Source organism: Syngnathus floridae, chromosome 21 (assembly GCF_059516105.1).
Source record: "Syngnathus floridae isolate MCC-2025c chromosome 21, RoL_Sflo_1.0, whole genome shotgun sequence".
NCBI classification, from domain to species: Eukaryota; Metazoa; Chordata; class Actinopteri; order Syngnathiformes; family Syngnathidae; genus Syngnathus; species Syngnathus floridae.
Window position 1 is genome coordinate 3,976,050 of NC_142433.1, and position 21,886 is coordinate 3,997,935.

General features: G+C 44.5%; 3 protein-coding genes across 3 annotated transcripts; all 3 read left to right on the top strand.

The window, feature by feature from the left end:
- The first annotated feature begins 1,240 nt into the window (after window positions 1–1,240).
- LOC148380000 (importin subunit alpha-7) lies at window positions 1,241–7,860 on the top strand. Its single transcript, XM_088365463.1, has 14 exons — window positions 1,241–1,403; window positions 2,016–2,152; window positions 2,235–2,327; window positions 2,442–2,541; window positions 2,613–2,707; window positions 2,770–2,901; window positions 2,991–3,079; window positions 3,167–3,266; window positions 3,385–3,548; window positions 3,620–3,698; window positions 3,781–3,906; window positions 3,993–4,120; window positions 4,193–4,377; window positions 4,452–7,860. The coding sequence occupies exons 1-14, from the start codon at window positions 1,388–1,390 to the stop codon at window positions 4,637–4,639; spliced, it is 1,632 nt and encodes a 543-aa protein (XP_088221589.1). The 5' UTR covers window positions 1,241–1,387; the 3' UTR covers window positions 4,640–7,860.
- Window positions 7,861–8,401: 541 nt separating this feature from the next.
- Window positions 8,402–11,109, top strand: srd5a1 (steroid-5-alpha-reductase, alpha polypeptide 1 (3-oxo-5 alpha-steroid delta 4-dehydrogenase alpha 1)). The gene is made up of 5 exons (XM_088365541.1): window positions 8,402–8,824; window positions 9,176–9,342; window positions 9,505–9,606; window positions 9,812–9,962; window positions 10,037–11,109. The coding sequence occupies exons 1-5, from the start codon at window positions 8,514–8,516 to the stop codon at window positions 10,101–10,103; spliced, it is 798 nt and encodes a 265-aa protein (XP_088221667.1). The 5' UTR covers window positions 8,402–8,513; the 3' UTR covers window positions 10,104–11,109.
- A 1,107-nt stretch (window positions 11,110–12,216) lies between these two features.
- Window positions 12,217–20,369, top strand: tent4a (terminal nucleotidyltransferase 4A). Its single transcript, XM_088365540.1, has 13 exons — window positions 12,217–13,206; window positions 14,095–14,218; window positions 14,729–14,775; window positions 14,876–14,996; window positions 15,239–15,346; window positions 16,170–16,298; window positions 16,364–16,571; window positions 16,634–16,760; window positions 16,839–16,942; window positions 17,007–17,194; window positions 17,661–17,819; window positions 17,892–18,059; window positions 18,155–20,369. The coding sequence occupies exons 1-13, from the start codon at window positions 12,473–12,475 to the stop codon at window positions 18,311–18,313; spliced, it is 2,376 nt and encodes a 791-aa protein (XP_088221666.1). The 5' UTR covers window positions 12,217–12,472; the 3' UTR covers window positions 18,314–20,369.
- Window positions 20,370–21,886: the final 1,517 nt, after the last annotated feature.

The window sequence follows — 21,886 nt, forward strand, 5'->3', positions numbered from 1 at the left end:
TTGTACTTTATTCATTCAAACAATGCCCACAGGTGAACACTTGAATTTGAAAGTCCTCCGTTATTCTTTTTTGTCTCCGCACTTATGACTCCGTCCCACAGGCGGTGGCATTGATTAATGTGTAACCTTTGCTGCTCGGTCCGTGTATGATATGCCTCAGCCAGCCTTGAAATGAGAAAAAGGGAGAAGTGGCAATGCAGTTTATCTGTGCCAACGCGCCATGTGCGGCCTGGACTCCATCCATGCTTTTGGCTCAAGTGGGATGAAGCTCAGACCAAAAGTCACGGCTTGGATTTGTGCGCGGTGTTTGCGTTGGAGGATGGCAATCATGGGCAAGTATCTCACTCACTTTGTGATGCTGATCACTTGACCTCCCACGCCTCTTTCTCGCAGCACTGCTTGCTGTTTAATTTGTGTAACATTGCCCCCTATTGTCTATTCCATCATAGAACAGCTCTCGCGTTATGGAGGCTTGGTAATAAAGTACAACGATTTTGGAACAGCTGCTCCAGGCAAATTAAACCGCATGTGTGCAATACTTTGTTTTTATGATTGATTTGTTGAAAATACAACAGAGAGGCTTTTTTATGTAAGAGAGTTACAACATGGAATCATATGCATAGAGCAGGTGCTTTAAAGGTCTCTCGGGAATTTATGAGTGTGCATTTGCTTGGTAATATTTGTTTGTGCATTTAATATTTCATATATTATTTTCCCAGTGCATCGAATGATTCAGTACATCAATCCAAACAATATTCCAATATAGAAATATGTTTTGGAAGTTTGTTTTGCTACCAGTAGGGCCTGGCAGTACCGTTCATGGAAGCATTAATTTTCTTTTTCTGTCTTCTTGGGGTGTTTTTTAAAGTGTTGCAAATTTAAATAGGTTCCCCCCTCCCCAAGCAAAGTTACATGGGGTACTAATTAAATCAACTCGTGAAAATAAGTATTCCCAGTAATCTATTACATTTGCACTTGAGTACTTCTGTCAATTCTCCACTAGATGTCACTGTTGCTGCTTTGCGAGATTTGCAGGCGTAAAGAAAGTCTCGCGTGATTTTGTAAGCACTATACCAGCGACCTACTTCGCTTTAAATTTAACTTGTTTTTTTTCTTTATTTTTGTATATCACAGATTCCTTAAAACTATAAAGAGTTTGTAGACAAAATATAAAAACGTGATTTTTTTTTTTTTTTTTAGAGGTGTGTCAGTGAATTGTTGAATAACGTGGGGCGCTGGTGGCAGGAAGTGGTCATCATATTAATGGTTCCACCTCCGGCAGACATATTGCTGAACTTACTGGAGCAAAAATCTTCAACATAAGCGGAAAGATCGGGGTTTAAAGTTGTTAGCATTTCGAATACACTTCGTCATACACCTTAACCATATGGAGAACACAATGGGTAAGTTGTTTCGTAACAGTGGTTACCTATAGACATGCTATCAGCTTTATGCTTAGTCGTCGAGGGTACTAATTGTGTAAATGTCGGTTCGGCACGTTGTAGCTCACCCAAGACACTTTTGACGTATTTAATCAAATATTGTTTACTTGAAGGCTTTACGGTTTTTAATTAATATGATCAAATGTCAGCAATATAAGCGAAGCAGCTTATGATTATATTAGCCTAGCTGTTATGCTAGCCTCTCCGAAACGCTTCAAATAATGCACAAAAATGATGCAATTTACCGCAGTTTCGAGACAACCCAAGTCATTATTAAACCATGCAATTAATTTTAAATGTGCTGCATTGTGCAGTGACGGGTTTGCTTTATCGATGTTTTGACATAAGGCTTGTCAAGCTGCGCGATTTGAACCAATGCGGTCATGTGACACCAAATCTGGGCAACTCTTGCTTTGCGCAACTGTCAATTACGTTTCCTCAAAAAAGAATCAAGTATGGATTATTACTAGAACGTTATGTATGATATAATCACATACACACTGTGGGACAATCCGATTGGTCCTCCATGATACCCCCAAAGTGTTCTTCTAACTTTAGTCTGTGGTCCAACAGAGCCATCAGCCAGTCCGGCCAAGGATAACAACTATCGGATGAACCGCTACAAGAACAAAGCGCTGAACCCGGAGGAGATGCGGCGCAGGAGAGAGGAGGAGGGCATCCAGCTCAGGAAACAAAAAAGAGAACAGCAGGTATTTTAAAACGTCATATCTTTAACCCGCCATCTTGCTGTTTTCAAGTGGTGAGATCCGTCTCTTTTTTTCTTCCTCCAAGCTTTGCAAACGGAGGAATGTGGACGTCCTCACTGAAGAGGAATCCATGTTGGAGAGCCCTCTAGTGGACTCGCAACTCAGCCCGCCAGTCACGGTAAGTGTTTGCGTCATATATTTTTTTCTGGCTTGTCAATAAAGCTATAATGCCAATTTTTCCTCCCAGCGTATTTTGGAATGTCTATTTGCTCAAACACGTGTGTTCTTGCAGGAAGGAGTCATCACCAGAGATATGGTTGAGATGCTGTTCTCAGAGGAACCCGAACATCAGCTCGCCACCACACAAAAGTTCAGGAAACTTCTCTCGAAAGGTAGTCAGCAACTTCTCACATTGAGGGGAACAACCAGAGCATTTCTTCACATTTCCTTTTGTTGATTTCAGAGCCTAACCCGCCCATAGATGAGGTTATAAACACAAGCGGTGTTGTGGAGAGGTTTGTGGCTTTCCTCAAGATGAGCACCAACTGCACATTACAGGTTAGTGTGTACTTACAAACGATATTGGTTAGGCAATTTCTTGATGGATCAACGCTTTGCAGTTTGAAGCAGCTTGGGCCCTGACTAACATCGCATCAGGCACATCCATGCAGACCAAGACTGTGATCGAAGCTGGAGCCGTTCCCATCTTCATAGAGCTTCTTAATTCCGACTTTGAGGATGTGCAGGAGCAGGTACAACGCCAGTGTGTGTTGTGTGTTTGTGGTTCCCACCCATACATTTACATATTTTTCTGTGTATGTGTGTTATTTTTGTCCTTCAGGCTGTGTGGGCTCTGGGCAATATTGCAGGGGACAGTGCCTTGTGCAGGGACTATGTGCTGAATTGCAACATCCTTCCACCACTGTTAATGTAAAACGACCACTTCATCTTGTTCTAAATTCTCCGAGTGTGTCGATATACCAACATTTAAACTTTAATATTGCTTTGCTGTTGCAGGCTCCTGACTAAATCCACCAGACTGACCATGATTAGGAATGCTGTGTGGGCTTTGTCTAATCTCTGCAGAGGGAAAAACCCTCCACCTTCTTTTGAAAAGGTTGTCATGAGTCCAACGAAAAAATTAGAACTGTTAAGAGCCATTACGAGAAAATGTGACTTGTGTTGTTAATTCTTGCTACTGATCTCAGATTTATTTTTCTCGTGTGCATGTCTAGGTGTCCCCCTGTCTCCCAGTACTCTCCAGGCTTCTATTCAGCAGCGATCCAGACCTGCTGGCAGACGCCTGCTGGGCTCTGTCCTACCTCTCCGACGGCCCCAACGACAAAATCCAGGCCGTCATCGACTCCGGGGTCTGCAGGCGCCTCATAGAACTGCTCATGTAAGCCCGCGAAGCCGCATGCCCCGCCCGCGCTGTCGCCGGCTTGCTGTTTGAATCCGTTCTGCTTGCAGGCACACCGACTACAAGGTGGCCTCTCCTGCCTTGAGAGCTGTCGGGAACATTGTGACAGGAGATGACATCCAGACGCAGGTGAGTCTGAGACCACATTTAAATGTTTCGGTCGGACACGTCTCAAATAAGTCATTTGTTTCGTGTGTATTGCTGTGCACAGGTTGTGTTGAACTGCTCCGCTCTGCCTTGTCTGCTGCACCTGCTGAGCAGTGCCAAAGAGTCCATTCGCAAGGAAGCGTGCTGGACCATTTCCAACATCACCGCTGGAAACCGAGCGCAGATACAGGTCAGACATGGCCGTCGGCGCTTGCTGGGCCTTGTTGTTTCCTCCCTTCTGATCTGTTGGTGTTTTTTTTTTTCTTCCCCCTACAGACAGTTATTGATGCTAACATCTTTCCAGTCCTGATTGAAATTCTACAAAAAGCAGAGTTCAGGACCAGGAAAGAGGCCGCCTGGGCTATCTCCAACGCCACCTCCGGAGGAACGCCAGAACAGATCAGGTCCAGACTCAAATTTGGATACTTGGTTTCAATTGTGAACGTGGCTTTACATGTTGGGCGTCTGCACTTTAGATATTTAGTCAACTTGGGCTGCATCAAGCCGCTGTGCGACCTGTTGACGGTGATGGACTCCAAGATCGTCCAGGTGGCCCTCAACGGTCTCGACAACATCCTACGGCTGGGCGAACAAGAAGCCAAGCAGAAGAACCACGGCACGGGCATCAACCCGTACTGCAGTCTCATCGAAGAAGCTTATGGTACTGGGCAGTTCAACTATCTGTCGTGAAATTTTGAATAAGAGTCGTGACGTCTTGTTTTCCCCGCTGTTCAGGTTTGGATAAGATCGAGTTCCTCCAGAGTCACGAGAACCAGGAGATCTACCAGAAGGCCTTCGACCTGATCGAGCACTACTTTGGGGGGGAGGACGAGGACAGCAGCCTGGCTCCTCAGGTGGACCAGGAGAACCAGCAGTTCCTCTTCCCCCATCAGGAGGCGCCCATGGAAGGCTTCCAACTCTAAGGCTAAGGTTCACACGAGTCCATCTGATTGGGGAGGGGAGGGGGCGTTTTCTCGAGGTCATGCCTCGTTTCACTGTTGCCGTGAAGCGCACACGCGCGCACACCTTTCTGCCACTCGCTCTGGGGGTCTCTCCATGGCAGGTATGATTATTTGGAGACATTTTAATTTCCGTTCCTATTTTTTCAGGAAAGATGCCCCGCCCCCTCAATGTCATCCTGACGGTGCAGTTGAACAAATGTACTTTAAAGTATCCTTTCCGTTTTGCATTTTCCACCCACAAATAACTTTATTTTATGGAAAGCACTTGTCAGAGAGGCTGAGGGGAAGGGACTTTCCGATCACCAACCGTGTGTTGTTGTTTTTTTTGTTTTTTTTCCTGCTTTCTTTGAATTTTTTTTTGGTATGGGCAAGCAGGAGAAAATATCAAAAAGCTTCAGGTGAATTCACGACATGTTCCCCAAAAAAAAAAAAAAAAAAAATCCGGGTTCCTATGGGTGGTTTAGTTGCCGTTCAAAATGTTCGACGCGTGCTGTGTTATTAATAGGATTACATTTGAATTGTGAAGTGAGCTAACATGGAAAAATCCAGGGCGTGGCGGCTGCAGCGAAACTGTATATTTAGATGAGCGGATATTTACAGGAAGACGCAAATTTCCACTTCTGCTTCCCAGCTGCATGCAGTCGCGTGGTTTTGTGGCTGTCCGCGCATCCCGGGCCCGCAGCAGAAATCAAGTCACCATCATGCCGTCATGTGCTATCTAGTGCTAGTGGATGTGTAGCTTTGTGTCATCAAGTGAGACGGATTTGCATGGTTCTAGCGTAGCCCCCCCCCTCCCCCGGGCACGGGATGTGTTTTCGACAGCACGCCGTTCAGAGTGTAGTCCCATTGGGTAACTTTTTTTTGTTGTTGTTTTTTTTTTTTTGCATTGATTATTAATGTACCCGTTTGCATGCACACACACACTTGCATACAACACCTGCAGACATTGCACATCACACAGATGACTGGCTACTTGCAAGCTAAGGAGAAAAAAAAAAAAGTTTCCATTGTCTTGACGTTCTCTTGCAAAAACTTTTCGGTCAGCTAGTCAATAGGAAATTAATTTTCATTACATTGCCGCTGATTAGACCTTTGAATTTATTCTGGGTGAGAAATTTTTTTGTAATGCTGTGCCCTAATTTTTCCAAAAACAAGATACCAGAGGACAAATGAAAACTTTTTTTTGAATTTAGCCACTGCTTGTAGCCACTGTGACTTTTGGATGGTTGAAAAAGAGCCGCGTAAATGCTGACGCGGGGGTCCGACGTGCGTCCGGATCGTGTGAGGTTTTGACTGAGCGGCACTGTGTGAAGAAGAGCTTGCTCGACTCTGACTTAGTTCCCCCTATCAGAGTCCCGGAGCTTGTGTGTTCTGTGGACAGACAAGTACGACTCTCCAACGCTAGTAATTGTCTTTAAATTTACAATAGCGCCACTCGATCGCAGACTCCTCTCGAGATGCTCTCCACAGAGCACTTGTGCTCTTGAAAAAAAAAAAAAAAAAAAAAAGCACATCAGTAATTGAGCATCAACGTCTTTATTTTACATCCTCTACATGACCGATGCGTGTAGCAGGAATTATCGAGTCTTCATTTCTCATGACAATTACTGCACCGTGTGCTAACTATTACAAGGGGGAATTTAAAAAAAAAAAGCAGGAAGATATATTTATATTCCGCAAAACTGCACTCCTATTCACAAAAGTGCCAATCCGACCAACAAAGACTGGATATTCTTGCGTCTTTGACTTCTAGATTATTTTTTTTTCTTTTTATATAATATATCTTTTATTTACTTGAATGTGCACACATACTGTGCAAAAAAAAAAAAAACATTGCTGCTCTATTATTTTCCTTACCTTTTTTTTGGTTTAAAGTTATTCTGCCATTGTTTAAAAACACAAAAAAAACAAAAAAAAGTGGCTTTCCTTTCTGCGGGCGCCTGATTAACAAGTGTAAGTCCATGTGCTCTCTTTGGCTAAGCCCCCCCTTTCCCCCGGCCCCCCCCACTACCTTTTATTAGTCTACTAATGGATGGGATTCACTGTGCATATATTCAAGCTGCGGAATATCATTTTCACGCGGCTGTTTCTAGTGTCAAGCGTAGAATTTCAGGTACTGACCTTTACGTTAACCAAAGTTCCCACCCACCCCCCCAAATCAAAGGCTGCGGTGTTTCCATTCAAAATCCCTCTCTTGTTATTAATCAACATTCACTGGCAAGGGAGTCGATTAAGTGAACCCCAACCCGCGAGACTGCAATAAATGTCCCAAAATCAGGCACTCTGAAGGCAACCATTACTTCCTCTCATACTTGATATATTTTTTTTTCTACGCTGAGAAAAATCTGACATTGAGATTTAATGGTGATTCAATTCAAACAGGGGTGGGGAACCTAGGAAGAGCCACAACAGATGCTCATAATAGCTAATTTAAAAAAAAAAAAAAGCCAAAATGGTTCCCCACCCCCGTGTGAAAAGGTATTAATGATATGTATGTTGTGATACATTGACAGGGATTCACATGCAATTCTACTCACTTCTGAGAAGTGGACAAATAGCCTCATTTGGAGTATGTGGGAGGAAAAAAAAAAAAATAGGCGGCGGGAAGCCTTTTTCAACATTTTCCTGAGCAAGATATTCTAATACATATTTTTGGATGTTGTGTTTGGAGTTTAAAGTAAAAGAAAGAACTGCCCAGTAATCGGGAAATCAAGTTCCAGGTGGAATCACGGGGAATCCTAAATCTGACGTTTTATGTCTTCCGTCCTGGAAAGTGTTGCCATCTGTATCAAAAAAGTCTAACTGCATGTAATATTGTACTATGCTTCAAATGTTTACAATGTTTGTCTAGAAATTTTCACATATGTGACATCACTGACCAGTTTTCATCTTGTCTACTCTGGTCCTTCTCATTTCTTTTCAAGTGTATTTATTTTCTCTATTTCTTTTTTTTTTTCCCTTTCATTCGCTCCGTAAACGACCCATCTTTGTAAACTGTGACTTGACTCGACTTAACCGACGGTATGAATGAGCGACGAAAAACACTTCAACTCAACATGACACACAAACATGAACATGAAACAAAACAAAATGGGAAAATGTAAAGAAAATATGGTGTGATCTGAAAATATTCAGTGAATATACTGCGCAAAAAAAAAATAAAGATGTTGAAAAAAAGTTAACTACTAGTTTTGTTTTTGTTATTACACCCACCTTAATCATAGCGGTATAAGTAAAAGATTAGCGTTTTTTTTAATTGGTTTATTTGTGCGCCTGCCTTGACATCAGTTGGCCACCAGGAGTCAGTGTTACATACGGAACCTTGTCCAAAGTGGATTTTTTTGTATTTGGATCCAGTACGACCGCGAAGACATCCTTATATTCCCAACCTTTGTCAACTATACATAATTTAAGCGTATTTTACTTTTTTTTTTTTTTGCCCTCACGTCGTTTTGCGACATTCCTTACTATTTTTGTTTACAGCAACTGCCATAGATTTAGGACTAATATGCGTATGCACAGTCTTGGGGGGTGGCAGTGTGTGCATGACATTGAACGCAACAGTATTTGCGCCTTATATATTGACAATACTGCATGTTACGTAATTGTCTCATTACATACTCATCTTAAACGAATTGAATGAGTCCATGCAACGCAACGCGATTTGATTGGCTGACGAGTCAGAAGTCATAGCTCAGCATCGATGCGATTGGCTGATTTCTGCACCCCAAGCAAGTATGTAATCGATTCAAAGTAGTTCACCTAACCCTCTCACAACGTAAACACAGCTTTTCCCCTTTCTTTTCGACTTTTCTATCCCAAAATCGCCGTCTTGATGGACAGCCTTCTTTCGGCGTTATTTTCCTCTCCGGAGGAAGAGCTATACGTTTTGGATTGCATGGCTTACTTTTTAATTTTAATGGCTGCGTTCACGTTCGTTTGCCTGTTGTTCGTAGACGCGGCGTATGGTCGGTACGCTTCGAGTAAATACGGATTTCTGGTGAACGCCAAGCTGGCTTGGTTTGTCCAGGAGCTGCCCTCGTTCCTGGTGCCAGTGTGTCTGCTAGTGTGGGCATCCTCGGCAAAGAGCTCCCTGCTAGCCAATCAGTTGCTCATTGCAATGTTTTTGTGCCACTATGCACAGAGGTAGGTTGGAATTCCCACTCATTTTTTGGTTCTTGAATGCACCATCATGCTCCACTTATATTATTGATAAATTCTTGAATTTGAACGCTAATATGCGTGTCTTCTTTATATATTTTAGCCTCTGTTTATGTTTTTGTCACGTTTTTTGTGAATATTTCTGTCTAATATATAACTCTTGCACTGATGCCATCTTTATATTATATATAGGGATTATATGGACGTGATGGGAGGAGCTTTTATTTTGATCAGTAAAAAATAAATATCAAACTAAGTTACTAACTGCAAGAGTGACTTTCTACCCCTGTACATTGACAGTAATTGTATTTTTGACCACATTTTTTTCTGTTCCAGAGCACTTATTTATCCATTTTTAATCCGAGGAGGCAAACCGACACCATTTCTCTCTTTTTTCCTGGCTGTTGTTTTCTGCATATACAATGGCTTCATGCAGATCAGATATCTGAGCCACTATGCAGAGTATCCTGCAGATTGGGTGACGAATCCATGCTTCATTGCAGGTATGTATGTCGTACATTTATGGTTGAGGAGAGAAATGAAATTAATTTCTAATATAAGTGTATTGTAATGGTCAGATATGATTAGCTCTGTCAATAATGTATTAATTAACAATATCGCTGCATGTGTTTTTGCATAAGCAACCCTCAGTTGATTTGTTGCAGGTTCTGTGCTGTGGCTGCTTGGCTGGCTGATAAATTTGCACTCTGACCACATCCTGAGGAATCTGAGGGGGCCTGGAGAGAGCGGATATAAGATCCCTAGAGGTAAGATACTTTTGGCACGCGACGACTGGCACGCATCTGTTATTTTGAAGACCACTTTATTATTAAAGAAGACATTTAATGTATTTTCCTGCTGCAATCTAAAAATGCTCCCATGTGTTTTACTAACAAATCATTTGGATTATAGCACACATCAAACACCTTACTTTTTGTCTTGTTGAAATCAGCCTCATTTTTGCGCTGACAGGTGGAATGTTCGAGTATGTATCCGCAGGCAACTATTTTGGGGAGATAACCGAGTGGGCGGGCTTCGCTCTGGCGGGCCAATCTGTTCAGAGCGTGGCCTTCGCCATCTTCACCGCAGTGGTCCTCAGCAGCAGAGCTTTTTCTCACCACAAGTAAGAACACAAACATACCGGGTCGATCCCTTGCCCTCGGGAATTATTAATAGAATTATGTTTGCTCTTTCCAGATGGTACCTTGCTAAATTTGAGGACTACCCCAAAACAAGGAAGGCATTAATCCCGTTTTTACTGTAGAATCTTCTCAAATATGGCACACCGCAGTAGCAGCAGGCGATACGCTCGACCCAATAACTCATCCGCACGAAATGAACAGTGTCGAGGTTGACACTTGCGATTGTGGGTGATTTATGAGAGGCTGCTGCGAAGCGTGCACAAGACAGTAACTAGTCCAGGATCACATGAGGAAGGTGGGGCAAAAATACAGAGCTGGACTTACATGAAAACTTACAGGTGACCTTTTAGGTGGCGGGACTGAGTGAAGTGTAACCTGAAGCTTAAATCACAGCGTGCCTGTGGCAAGTGCCATCTGCATTTTTTTCCCCCTGTAAATATTCACTCAGGTCAACAGAGGACAAATATTTAAAGCCAGCATTTTAACTAATAGCATACACATATTTTTTAACATTTTAACCATTTTTTTGAAAGGTGATTGCTGACTTTGCCTACACGACTGAGAAAAAATGAGCGTGCCCCATTTTAGCTAAGTTCATGTTACTGGTATGAATTTTTTTTATGCAGTTTTTTAAATAAATGTGTTTTATCATTTGTACACTCGGATGGAGTTTGAAGTGAAAGCGGTATTCTTCATGCCATTTGTTTTTTTGCCACCGTTTTACAAGACCACTATTCCGCTTGACTGTAGTACTACATGTCTTCAGGCGCGAAGGGAAAGATTTACTCTCGCAATTATGTGGTTTGTGCTTTGACGCCAAATGCAATATTCATACTTCTACACACCACAACGCCTACAGGATTGAGGGGAAGCATATTAGTTCATCTAACATGCATGCCAGCGAGAGGGGCAGGGAACAGATGCTCCATCACATCATCTACTTATTCATGGTGGACATTTGTAAAAATTAATTTTTGTCAATCGAAATTCAATTATGAGAGAAACTGCAATTAACAAACAAAAATGAGTTTGGTGCAATGGATGTTTAGGGAATACTTTGCAACAATGGGGGGAAATAAAACATCTGCAAATCTAAAATAACCTTCACGCAAAGCTGCAGCATTGTGTTTTATTCAAAGTGCCTTGGAGTTTGCAGAACATATGTTGGGCCTCTTTAGTATTCATGCCACATCGTGCAAAACAAACTGCATGAATCCATCCCCGCCATCCGACAGTACTCTCGTGCCCGATCTGCAAGCTGCTCTCCTGCGTCGCATCTGTCAGATGCGGTCCGGCCCTTACCGATGTGGGTAATCCGATAAACGATGACAGTGAGGCGCCGCAGCATTCGCAAACCTCATGCAACGAAAGAATCCTGTCGCTGTTGATACCCGTGCATGCTGCAGTGTGAGATTAAGCTAAAGATAGGGGAAAGCAAGCTTCTATTTACTCAGTGGGAGTGAGCAGCTGTGTGCATGCCTGTATGGGTGTGTTACAAGAGAGCCACATATCCTATCTGACACAGTTTGCTCCAGGGTTTTTTTTTTTTTTGCCTGTCACATGCTACACGTGAGCAGCCAGGGTTGAGTGTAGACATTATGCAAGAGGTTTCCTTCTTCACTCCCCCTTTATGGTGCACATTCTACTCCCTTTCCCAGACGGTGCAGCTTTATGCCTCGCCTCCATCATACAGTTGAAGCGTAAAACGTGCAGGCTGGGAGATGGCTGTTACTAGGGGGGGGTTGTGATGCGTGACAACACCTGCCGTGCACAGACGTGTCTGAATGGAGATACCTAGAAATTAGATTAGAAATCTGATTATTCAGTGTTTCAGTTTATAGTCACTGGAGAGCCTCAGGTGTACGTGAGCAGCGTATAAAAGGTTTGAGATTATGACCCACATGAGTATTTCATATTCCATCATCCTTTATGTGTATTGGGTTGTGAGTTATGTTCTGCTGGACATGTGCCACAATCTGCAGTATTGCATTATTTATAGATTTTTTTAACTTGTGCAAATTAAGTACCTGTATAATTTTACAGGTATAGAATATTGCACGGTACATTTACTATGTTTGATAAATATATGCGAATATAATGTTATGTATGTTAATTCGTGCACAATAATGATTTCCTTTTTTATTTACAGTATTTAAATTATGGTGTAGTACCGCAGCTGGCCTCACGATGGCTTCCGAATGAGTGAGCGCTGTGGTTGAATAAGGGTCCCCAGCTAACGCGCATGCGCGAAGATTTGAAGAGAATACGCCATATTGAATCCCAATAGAAATCAGCGTAGCTTTTTCCCCCTATCTAGCGGCGTAGTGGGAGCGACTTTACCCATGGTCCAAACTCGGGTGCACGCGTAATTTTCGTAGTCCCCGAGACGTTTTGGGACATCTCTCGGGTCGGTGACTCTGCACACGGCATCACGACGGGCTCGCTGGCGTTCTACCCAACAAGGGGGGGGGTCACCGGAGAACCAAGTTGAATGGATCCGAGGGTAGCTTGGATTCAGCCCGAGCAGAAAGGACCGGCGAACGCCTTATGGATGCACGTCTGGGAAACGTCTCAGGGAGTACGCACGTTCTCCGCTCAGCACGTCCACAACCAGTGTGTCAATTACGCTGCGCTGGACGTGTTGCAAAATGCCGTGGTATCGAACAAGAGCCTGGGCAGCAGCAGCGGCCATCACAGCATCATGAACGGCGGCTCGGCTTGTGTCAACGACGCCGCGATATCCTCCCTGGGCATGGCGATAACCAACTTTTTCACCCCGGCCTCCGACGCGGGTGAAGGCAAAGCAGTGTCCCCTAAAGCTGGGTCTTCCTCGCTGGAATCGCGTGCGGCGGACAGTCCCCCCTCCGGCTGCACGCTGGAGAGAACCACGGCTGGGAATAAAAACGTCGGCCTGCTTTTCGCGCTGGGTGACAGCACGGACAACAACCGGTACCACCACCACCACCACCAACTCCTCCATCACAGCCGTCACATGTTCAATTTGTGCGCTCAGAGTCACCAGGTGGCCCCTTCCTTACCTGCGAATCACTCTCACCCTCACCTCCACCATCATCATCGTCATCACCACCACCCTGGCCGCAGGAAAAGTGACAATAAGGCCAGCACTTACGGGGTCAATTACTTGCTTTCAAATTGCACTAATGGCAACGACGCGAGCTCTTGGACGCCCTGGAAAACGAGAAAGTACAACCCGGGAGTTCTCGGGTGAGTTAAATTCTCTTTTGGGGTGTTACGTACTTTGGGAAGAGGGCATACTGCGTCTTTAGTTTAAATAGGCCCGTACGCAGTGAAAGTAGCGTACGCATTTTGCTGAATAGCATCAGTGGCTAGTTGCGTAAAAACAGCATCGCACCAATCCCAACGTGACGTTTCGTTTTGAAATTCGTATGCACGCCCTTAAATAAATCCTCATGTAACAATAACATTCTCACGTGTTATATGAATTTTTGCATTAAGCCAATAGTTGTTAGCTAGTTTTCACATTGCAATAAAAAAATTAACTTATCACTGACATTCTGATGCCTTTTAAGATTTCATATAGTTAGCCTGCAGGATAAGGAATTTGAGTTATGTGGTGTGTTGATTACAAATATAATGTTGGAAAAATGAAAACTGCTTCTTGAGAATAGTAAATGAAACTGTGGCAGGATAAATGAAGTATGTACAAAGTTCCTCAATGCTCCTTTGTTTTGTGTTGGGTTGCCTTCAGGGCCACATTTGTTTTTGCACACTTAGTAATTTCAATATTCCTTGGTGTAATGGGAAGATATTTGATGCGTGGTTCAACAACACCTATGCGTCCCACTGCATGCATGAGTGTCTGTCTCGCTGGCTGGCAGAATGTTTTCGCCCAGGCGTGGGCACATGGGCCGACTAAATGTCCCGCAGGGTTTTAGTAATTGATTGTGACAGTCCCCCTGTTCCGTATTTCACTCTGACACCATGGCATGCATTCCTAGAAAAAAAAATGAGCGGCCACAGGGGTGGAACAGAGGCGCACTGTTCATCGGTATTTGACTGCTAAGGAATCTTCTCGTTGTGCTGTGGACAAAGTTCCGATTTGATGAGTGTGCTGGTTGTTTTTTTTTCCAGACTCCACGAGGAAGTGATGGAGTTTTACAACTTCATGTCTCCGCGGCCCGAGGAGGCCGCGATGAGGAAGGAGGTGGTGAAACGCATAGAGAAGATCATCAAGGAGCTGTGGCCCACTGCAGATGTAAGTTACAATCCTCACCACGTCATCTGATTTGTAACCTCGTCATCAATCGAGCTCTGTCTTTGTCCCGCCGTTACCGCCTCGTCGTATTTCCCAGTCACGAAAAAAAAAGGGAAGGAGCTCCACTCGGCCTCCTCTTTGGCGAGTTGGTTCTCGCAGCTATTTCTCTTCTCGCCATTGTTTGCTTGGTTTGGCAGCGCTCTCCACTTGGCACAGTCGGCCCGCTCCGAAGTGGAACCCGGAAATGCATTGTATAGACGTTTCAATTGGATATTATGGACTGTAAATCATCGGGGTTGTTACGCAACACCCACGTTACAATGAAAATGTTGAATTTTTTTTTTTTTTTTTGGAGGCAGACAATTTTAGCCAGCGGTTTAAGAACAAGGGATGTTTTATTCTCCTTGTGAAGGATAGATTAATAGGTCCTGTCTGTCAAAAGAGAACACAACAAGGGGAACACTTGATTAATGGGTAGACTTCATTTTTTTCATGTTTCTGCATTTGTAGGTCCAAATATTTGGAAGCTTCAGCACCGGACTGTACCTTCCAACAAGGCAAGAGAGACTCGCAAATCAATCAGCATTGTAAACCCTGTGTGTGTTTCTTTTTGGTTTTTTTCATGCGTTGTTTTGACTTGGAATGTGACTTTTTTAGTGACATTGACTTGGTGGTGTTTGGAAAGTGGGAGCGCCCCCCGCTGCAAGAGTTGGAGCAGGCTCTTCGCAAGCACAACGTTGCCGAGCCGTTCTCCATCAAAGTGCTGGACAAAGCGACTGTGAGTGTTCCGCCAGTTCACAACTTGGCACCGGCTGAGAAAAAAACCCTTTTTTTAGATTTCAAGTGGTCAGCCAGAAATCTAAAGCTTTGGCTCCCATCGCTCCTTTTTTCTTTTTCGAGAGGAGGAGCGGAGAAACGAGCAGACGCAATTAGTGTCCCCCATCTGTCTGCACGTTCGTAGCTTAAGTCGTTAGCGGACGAGAGGCGCCGAAGCACTCATTTTGCCGCCGTGTCCTTCAGGTGCCAATCATCAAGCTTACAGACCAGGAGACCGAGGTGAAAGTGGACATCAGCTTCAACGTGGAGACCGGCGTCAAGGCGGCGAGCTTCATTAAAGATTATGTTCAGGTGAGATGTGCGTTGAAGTCTCATGAAAATTTGCTGACCGGCCATTTTGAATTCCCAAATTTAGTCGTTGACGTTCGAGGCGTATTTTTTAAGGAACTGTACCACCGATTTGACTCTAGACGTTCCACTGTAGCGAGAAGTAAATGTTAGTTGCAGATGAAGAATGGACAAAAGCGGCAATGTCTTTAAATCAGCCCAGTCGCATAATTACTGTTTTAGAGTGGCGTCTAAAAATAGAACTTTGGAAATTCCCCCCTCTCTGAGAATTGCGGCTGTGCCAGCAGTTGAAAAGCGTCACACTTGACTCGCTTCGCCTCATCCTGGAAGCTGACCCATATTTTTTCGCTGCGCGTGGGCAAGGTTGTCGCTTAATGCGCTCGGGACATCTCGCTTTCCCCGAGGGTGGATGTCTGCCTGTTTTAGTCACAGCTTGCCAAGAATTCCAGGTGCTGATCTTCCGGCAAGATGTCATCCTTTTGTCCGTTTGTTTACGTCGCCGCTCTGCCGGGATTGCGTGTCGAGGCTTGAGAAGCCCCGACAGCCGCACTCAATCAAACGTCAATGTTGTTAATGGGGGAAGGAGGCTTTGCTGCAGTCTTATCGTTATGGCGGATAAGGGAGGTTTGCCTCTTTTCCTCTGCGGGCAGCTTTCCAGTCTTCCTACGTTTCTTTGAAAAGTCAGCCATCACACAAAAAGTGCCACAGGCTTTGGGAAAATATTTGTAATTCCTGGGCTTTTAAAATACTTTCAGGGAGCCTCATGGATATATTGGAAAAAAATCTTTTTTCACATAATAATATTTATTTGCCGGTCCATTTTCAGAAGTATCCGGTGCTGCCTTACCTGATCTTTGTGCTGAAGCAGTTCTTGCTGCAAAGAGATCTGAATGAAGTCTTCACGGGCGGAATTAGTTCCTACTGCCTCATCCTGATGGTCATCAGCTTCTTGCAGGTACTCGCGAGAATCGCATTTTAATATTAGGTGGTTGATGACTCGGTTAATTGTGTTCACCCCAGCTTCATCCTCGCATCGACGCCAGGAACCCCAGCGAGAACTTGGGCGTCCTGCTGATTGAGTTTTTCGAATTGTACGGCCGCCATTTTAACTACTTGAAAACGGGGATTCGCATTAAAAACGGAGGAGCTTACATTGCCAAAGACGACATGGCCGTGACCAACGGTTACAGGCCGTCCATGCTTTGCATCGAAGATCCCTTGCTTCCAGGTACGTGCGATCTCGCCGACCTTTCGGAACCGAAACGCCAATTACAATTTGCTGCCACGCAGGCAACGACGTCGGCCGGGGCTCGTACGGCGCCATGCACGTCAGGCAGGTGTTTGATTACGCCTACACGGTCCTCAGCCACGCCGTGTCTCCACTCGCCCGATCGTATCCCAACAAAGACTCGGAAAGGTTACGAGCCTGAGCACGCTAGAAGAGAATTATGACGAATCCTCTCCTCTGAAACTCTTCTCTCGTTCCTTTTTGTAGCACCTTAGGAAGAATCATCAGGTTGACCCAGGAAGTGATTGACTACAGGGAGTGGATCATCAAAAAGTGGGGCGGCAGAGATCTGGCTCGAGCCGATAACAGAGGTATATAAATCTTTAGTGCGGCTCAGTGAAACCTTGTTTATCGACCGCCATTTTGGATCTCCAGTGCCAACTCCCAAGGAGCCGGTGTCCGAGCAGGACCCCAGCTGCCGGCTCGACAGCGGCGGCGGCGGCCCAGAGGAGCAGCAGAGGGACTCGGCGTCCCCCCAGAGCGCAGACTCGCCAATGTCCATCTCCAGTCCCCAGCAGCACTCATCCGCCTCCTCCGTCTCTTCGCTCTCCGGGTCAGACAATGTGAGTCGGTTCAGGATTCCGGACAATTCTTCTGGACTAGTCTCGCATTAGTGATGATGATAAGAGTTTCTGGGTGGAGGCTCTGTAACCTAGCAACTGTATAAATTGCTGGCCGGAAGCAGATGGTGGAATGTACACAGTTATGTCTGAAGACAATTCCCACTGCAGATAAAATTCCCTACCGTCCAGCGTGAGGAGAAGTTGGCAAAGCAGTCAGTGAAGTTTGTCCGTAGCCGGCTGCTTGCTTTTGTTTGCCAACGACCTCACGGTTCCCATGACGATAGCCGGAACGGAAGTTTGGATTTCCTCCTCTTCGACTACACTTTCCGCCACTGCTTCATCCTCACGCCAGAGGTGGCGAGAGCCAACAGCTGGTCACGCATGTGTCGGAGCATCTGCGCGGGGATTAGCAGAAATTCTTTTTCCACTCTGTTGTTGAATGTTCAGTTTTGTTTTCATTCATCAGGACTCCGATTCGGCACCACCCTGTCAAGTCCCTCCGCCCCCTCTGCCACCGTACGCGTCATTCCCGCCGCTAGGCCTAGCTTTCCCGGCGGCGTTCGGAATGGGCGGAGCCAAAGCGGGAATAGCGGGACCCCATCTGCTCTTGCCGCCTCGCTCGCAGGTAGACGTGCAGGAATAGCGTTTAGCGCTTTCCGGAAAGCGACAAGTGTTTTATTATCGTCTTCTTTGCCAGGCTCGCGCCTCGCTCCCCAGGGGTCTCGCGATGCACTCCATAGCCGGCAGACAGGTGTGTATCGACACGGGACTCCCCGCCTTCTTCCACATGCCCCCCCCAGCCCATGCCCCCGCCCCTTCCAGTCCCCAGCCTCCGCCCAGCCCCCACTCCAGCCACGCACATAAGGTAGGCTCCGGACACCATTCTCTCCATCTCATTCTGAATTTTAAAAAAAATACATAAGAGATTTTTAATAATTGTTAATTTTGTGTCCTCCTCAGAATGCTGTCAAGTTCAACGTCAAGGGCTTGCACAACCCGCCGCTCATCACCAACCCGGCGGCGGCCACCCGCGGACACCCTCACACGCACGCACAGTACCATCGGAACACTTGGCGGCGCAGGAAGAGGGACAGCCTACCGGTTAGCCCCAGCAGATAGAGACTGGTCACCCCTCCCTCGCTCCCCCCTCCCCTCACGGAGACCAGCAGTTTTCACTTGAGCGGAGCGGCCGCGACGTGAAGCAGCCTGCAGCTCTGCTTCCGCTTCAGCGTGACCTTTTGGTCACCGCCTTGTAGCGTTTCAGTATTATGTTGCGGTCAGTATTTCCGCCTCCAGAGCTCGTCTCGATTCGTTTTTCAAGCGCCGCCGACGACGGGAGACTCGCAAAGCTCCTTCGAGGCTCGGTGTTCTTTTTTTTTTTTTTCGTTTTGTGCAATATTTTTTTTTCTTTTCAGAACCGAAATGCTTATTTAATTTGGTGTGTATATGTCAAAGGCATTTTTATACAGTTTATTTTATTTTTGTAGAGTTTTTACATTCTGTTTACAGAACCTTTCGGGTGAGAAGGAGCCCAGGGCAAAGACCCCCCTCTTCTTTTACGGAGGAGCTCTTATCTCAGTAAGCCTCACTTTTTTCCCCCCACCTAGACGAGGCGAGCCAGTCGATCCCCCGAGGAAGTTCAGTCGAGCGTTGAGAAAATAGCACCCTGCGATCGTATCTGGGTGAGAGGATGTAATTGTGTTTTGGCTTTTGCAACCTCAAAATTGTCTATCGTTTTATCGTCGACTCTTCTGCTGCCATATTTCTTCCGTCACTGCCTTTCCTGCTTCTTTACTTTAAAATTCCCACCAAAAAAAAAAAAAAAAAAGACCGGCTGTGTGAAGCCGTAAATCGGTGCCCGGGCTAGCACTAGAAAGTGCTTGGCCATAAGGCGCTTCCCAAAAAAAAAAAAAAAAAAAAAAAGCAGGGGAGTGGTCCTCCTAAGGACCCGAGTTAAAGGGAATTATATATTGATTCCATTCAGGAATCTTGTGTATATTTAATCGCCAGGTACTTCCGCTAATTGTTTGCAATGCCTTTCTTTGTGTTTACTCCGTGTGTGTGTGTGAGGTCACAGAAAGGACAAGCGAAAAGGCCGTGACATCACGCACGCCCGTCTTATTTCTATGCAAGTGGGTTACTCCGATTATCGCGTCACGTCTTGTGCATTGGAGGATTTATCGTGCCCCCGCCCCTCCCCACCTAAGGAAAACAATTGGACTGGACAGGAGTTCATTTTTTTTTTTATTCTTGTGCAGTGTGTGCGTGTGTGACCTCGTTAAGTGTGTGGATTGTCTCGGACGGTTTTTGGAGTCAAACGCGATGCACGCAGAATGCGACTTGCTCTCTGTCGGCGCAGCATCAGACAAGCTTTTTACATGACGTTAATGACATTCAATGCTGTTACACTGTTTTAACTTTTTTTTTTTTTTTCCTCTATGGAAGAAAACGCCAGACAACTCTGACCCGTGATTCAAAACTGCCCACTCAACATCAATTTGACCCCCCCCAAACAGATGAACCTGATCATGAGCTGATCATAGAAATGATCTCACCCAAATTGGATTTATGGACTCTCCCACCACTTTTTAAAAACATTTTCATGATCGAGTTTTGCTCGATTGCAAGGCCCATTTTTAAAACAAAGCCTCGTCTGGAGGCAACAATGAAATAGCCAGTTTTTATATTTGATAGGGGAAAATATCTGGTAAACAATTAATTGGTCGATCATTTTAAAAAAAGGTTATATCAGGTTTTTTTTTTTTAAAAGGCCAAATATCGGCTAGTATAATTAGTCGGGCCCTGGGAATTAGAGATGGGTAGTTTGTTGGATTGGGTCAGAGTTGCCAAATATCTTCATGCAGTATGGTATCTCACTTCTTACTTCGAATTTAGAGTTCTGAAGTGAAACAACAAGCGAGCACCAGCAGGTTGTGCACGGAGGTGCATTGTAATCTCTCTCCTGTTACAAATATGACGAGGGGTTTTAAAAGTGGGGCTGTATTTTGGAGAAAGGTGGCAGCCAAGGACCCCCCCCTCACCCCAACCAATATAAAGTTCATCCGGGCTGATTGTCGTAAGCCAGAAACCAGCTTTTGTTTCGGGGCTGTTTTTCTGGAAATTTTTATGTATGTTTTTCTATTTTATTTTTTAAATAAACATTTTAAAACTGCCATTCAATGTCCATGTTTTGTCCTGGTGATGATGTCCAATCAGCTTTCCCAATTCTGAAATTGGCCGCTTTGGGGTAAGTTTTGTAAATATTATTTTACTTCAACACTCAGAGTCATTTAAAATGATCCATTTACAGGTTTATTTTGAAGTTGCAACCATGAAGAGGGAATAATAACTTATGTAAGTATGAATATCACATCTGTGAAATGCTTGTTGACGTTTTGTTACATTTAGAAGAACAAAACTAACCTTGTTTTTGATTTGTAGGCGCTGAATGTGAATCCAGGTGTAATTCTCCTGTTAAACCGCCAGATGGTGCAATTGTAGCACATTTTGCTTAAATCGTCGTTAAAGCGTACTTTTTTTTTCTCTCCATGCAGATATGCAGTAATGTAATTCTCCTGTTAAACCGCCAGATGGTGCAATTGCAGCACATTTTGCTTAAATCGTCGTTAAAGCGTACTTTTTTTTTCTCTCCATGCAGATATGCAGTATAACACATTCGAGTGTATTTTTAGAATATATAAACGTGTTAATTCTTATTTTAAATAAATGTAGTAGTAAATTTGTTTAATTTAATTTAGTGGTGATAAATTAACATTTTATTTCCAATTTCTCCAGATTTTTATTGCAGGAAATTAAAACATTTCAAGCAAGTTTTAGTAAAATTTAAAGGTAAAATCAGTTTATCAGTTTATTATTCATCATGAATTCCTTTCATTGTTGTCTTTCCTTGATTGCTGCATTTATAGGCCGTCTCCGTCTACTTTAATCACAGACTCGTTTTGCCCTCATCAAGGTGGGCTTATTTCCGAGCTCATCAGCTCTCGCACTCTAATTAGAGAACACTTGGCTGAGTCGTGTAATCGGTAATTCAATTGACGTAAGTAGCTCAAATCCTCAATATCCTCTCTTTCACATTCCAATTGTGACATCATTTTGTTTGACCTTTGTGTTGGACGCATGCCATTGATCTCTGTTGATTTCCCACGTGTGTGGCGCCACGAAATATTTGTATAGCCGTGTTTCCCGACCTTTGTTGAGCCGTGACACATACAGTAGGAAACTCCCACGATAAAACAAAACTAAAAATATCAGAAAATGTATACATTCTGAAATAATGGGGCTGTTTCAATTCGGGAGATAATTATCAACCATGTGTTCCAAGGCTTTATTATTCATCTCATGGCTTCGCTGGCATTGTTCTCGCGTCTATTCAAAAAAAAAATTTAATAGGCCTCCTAGTTGTCCGGTGTAGTGAGCCGACATTGTTGTTAACAAGCGTGTGGAGCAATTGGGTCTCAGGAAGAGGAATAATATAGGAGGTGGAAAAAATTGGAGTGCAATTTCACATTGATCGGGACTCCTAGTGTGCTGAAGTGTTCGTTCACAAGAGCCGCATGCAGGCAGCAGACAAATTGGAATCACATTCATGGACTCGTGGGTTCGTTTTAGCATGTTGCTCGATTTTATTTCTTTTTTTATCCCCTTTTAAGCACATTGGATTGATAAAAAACA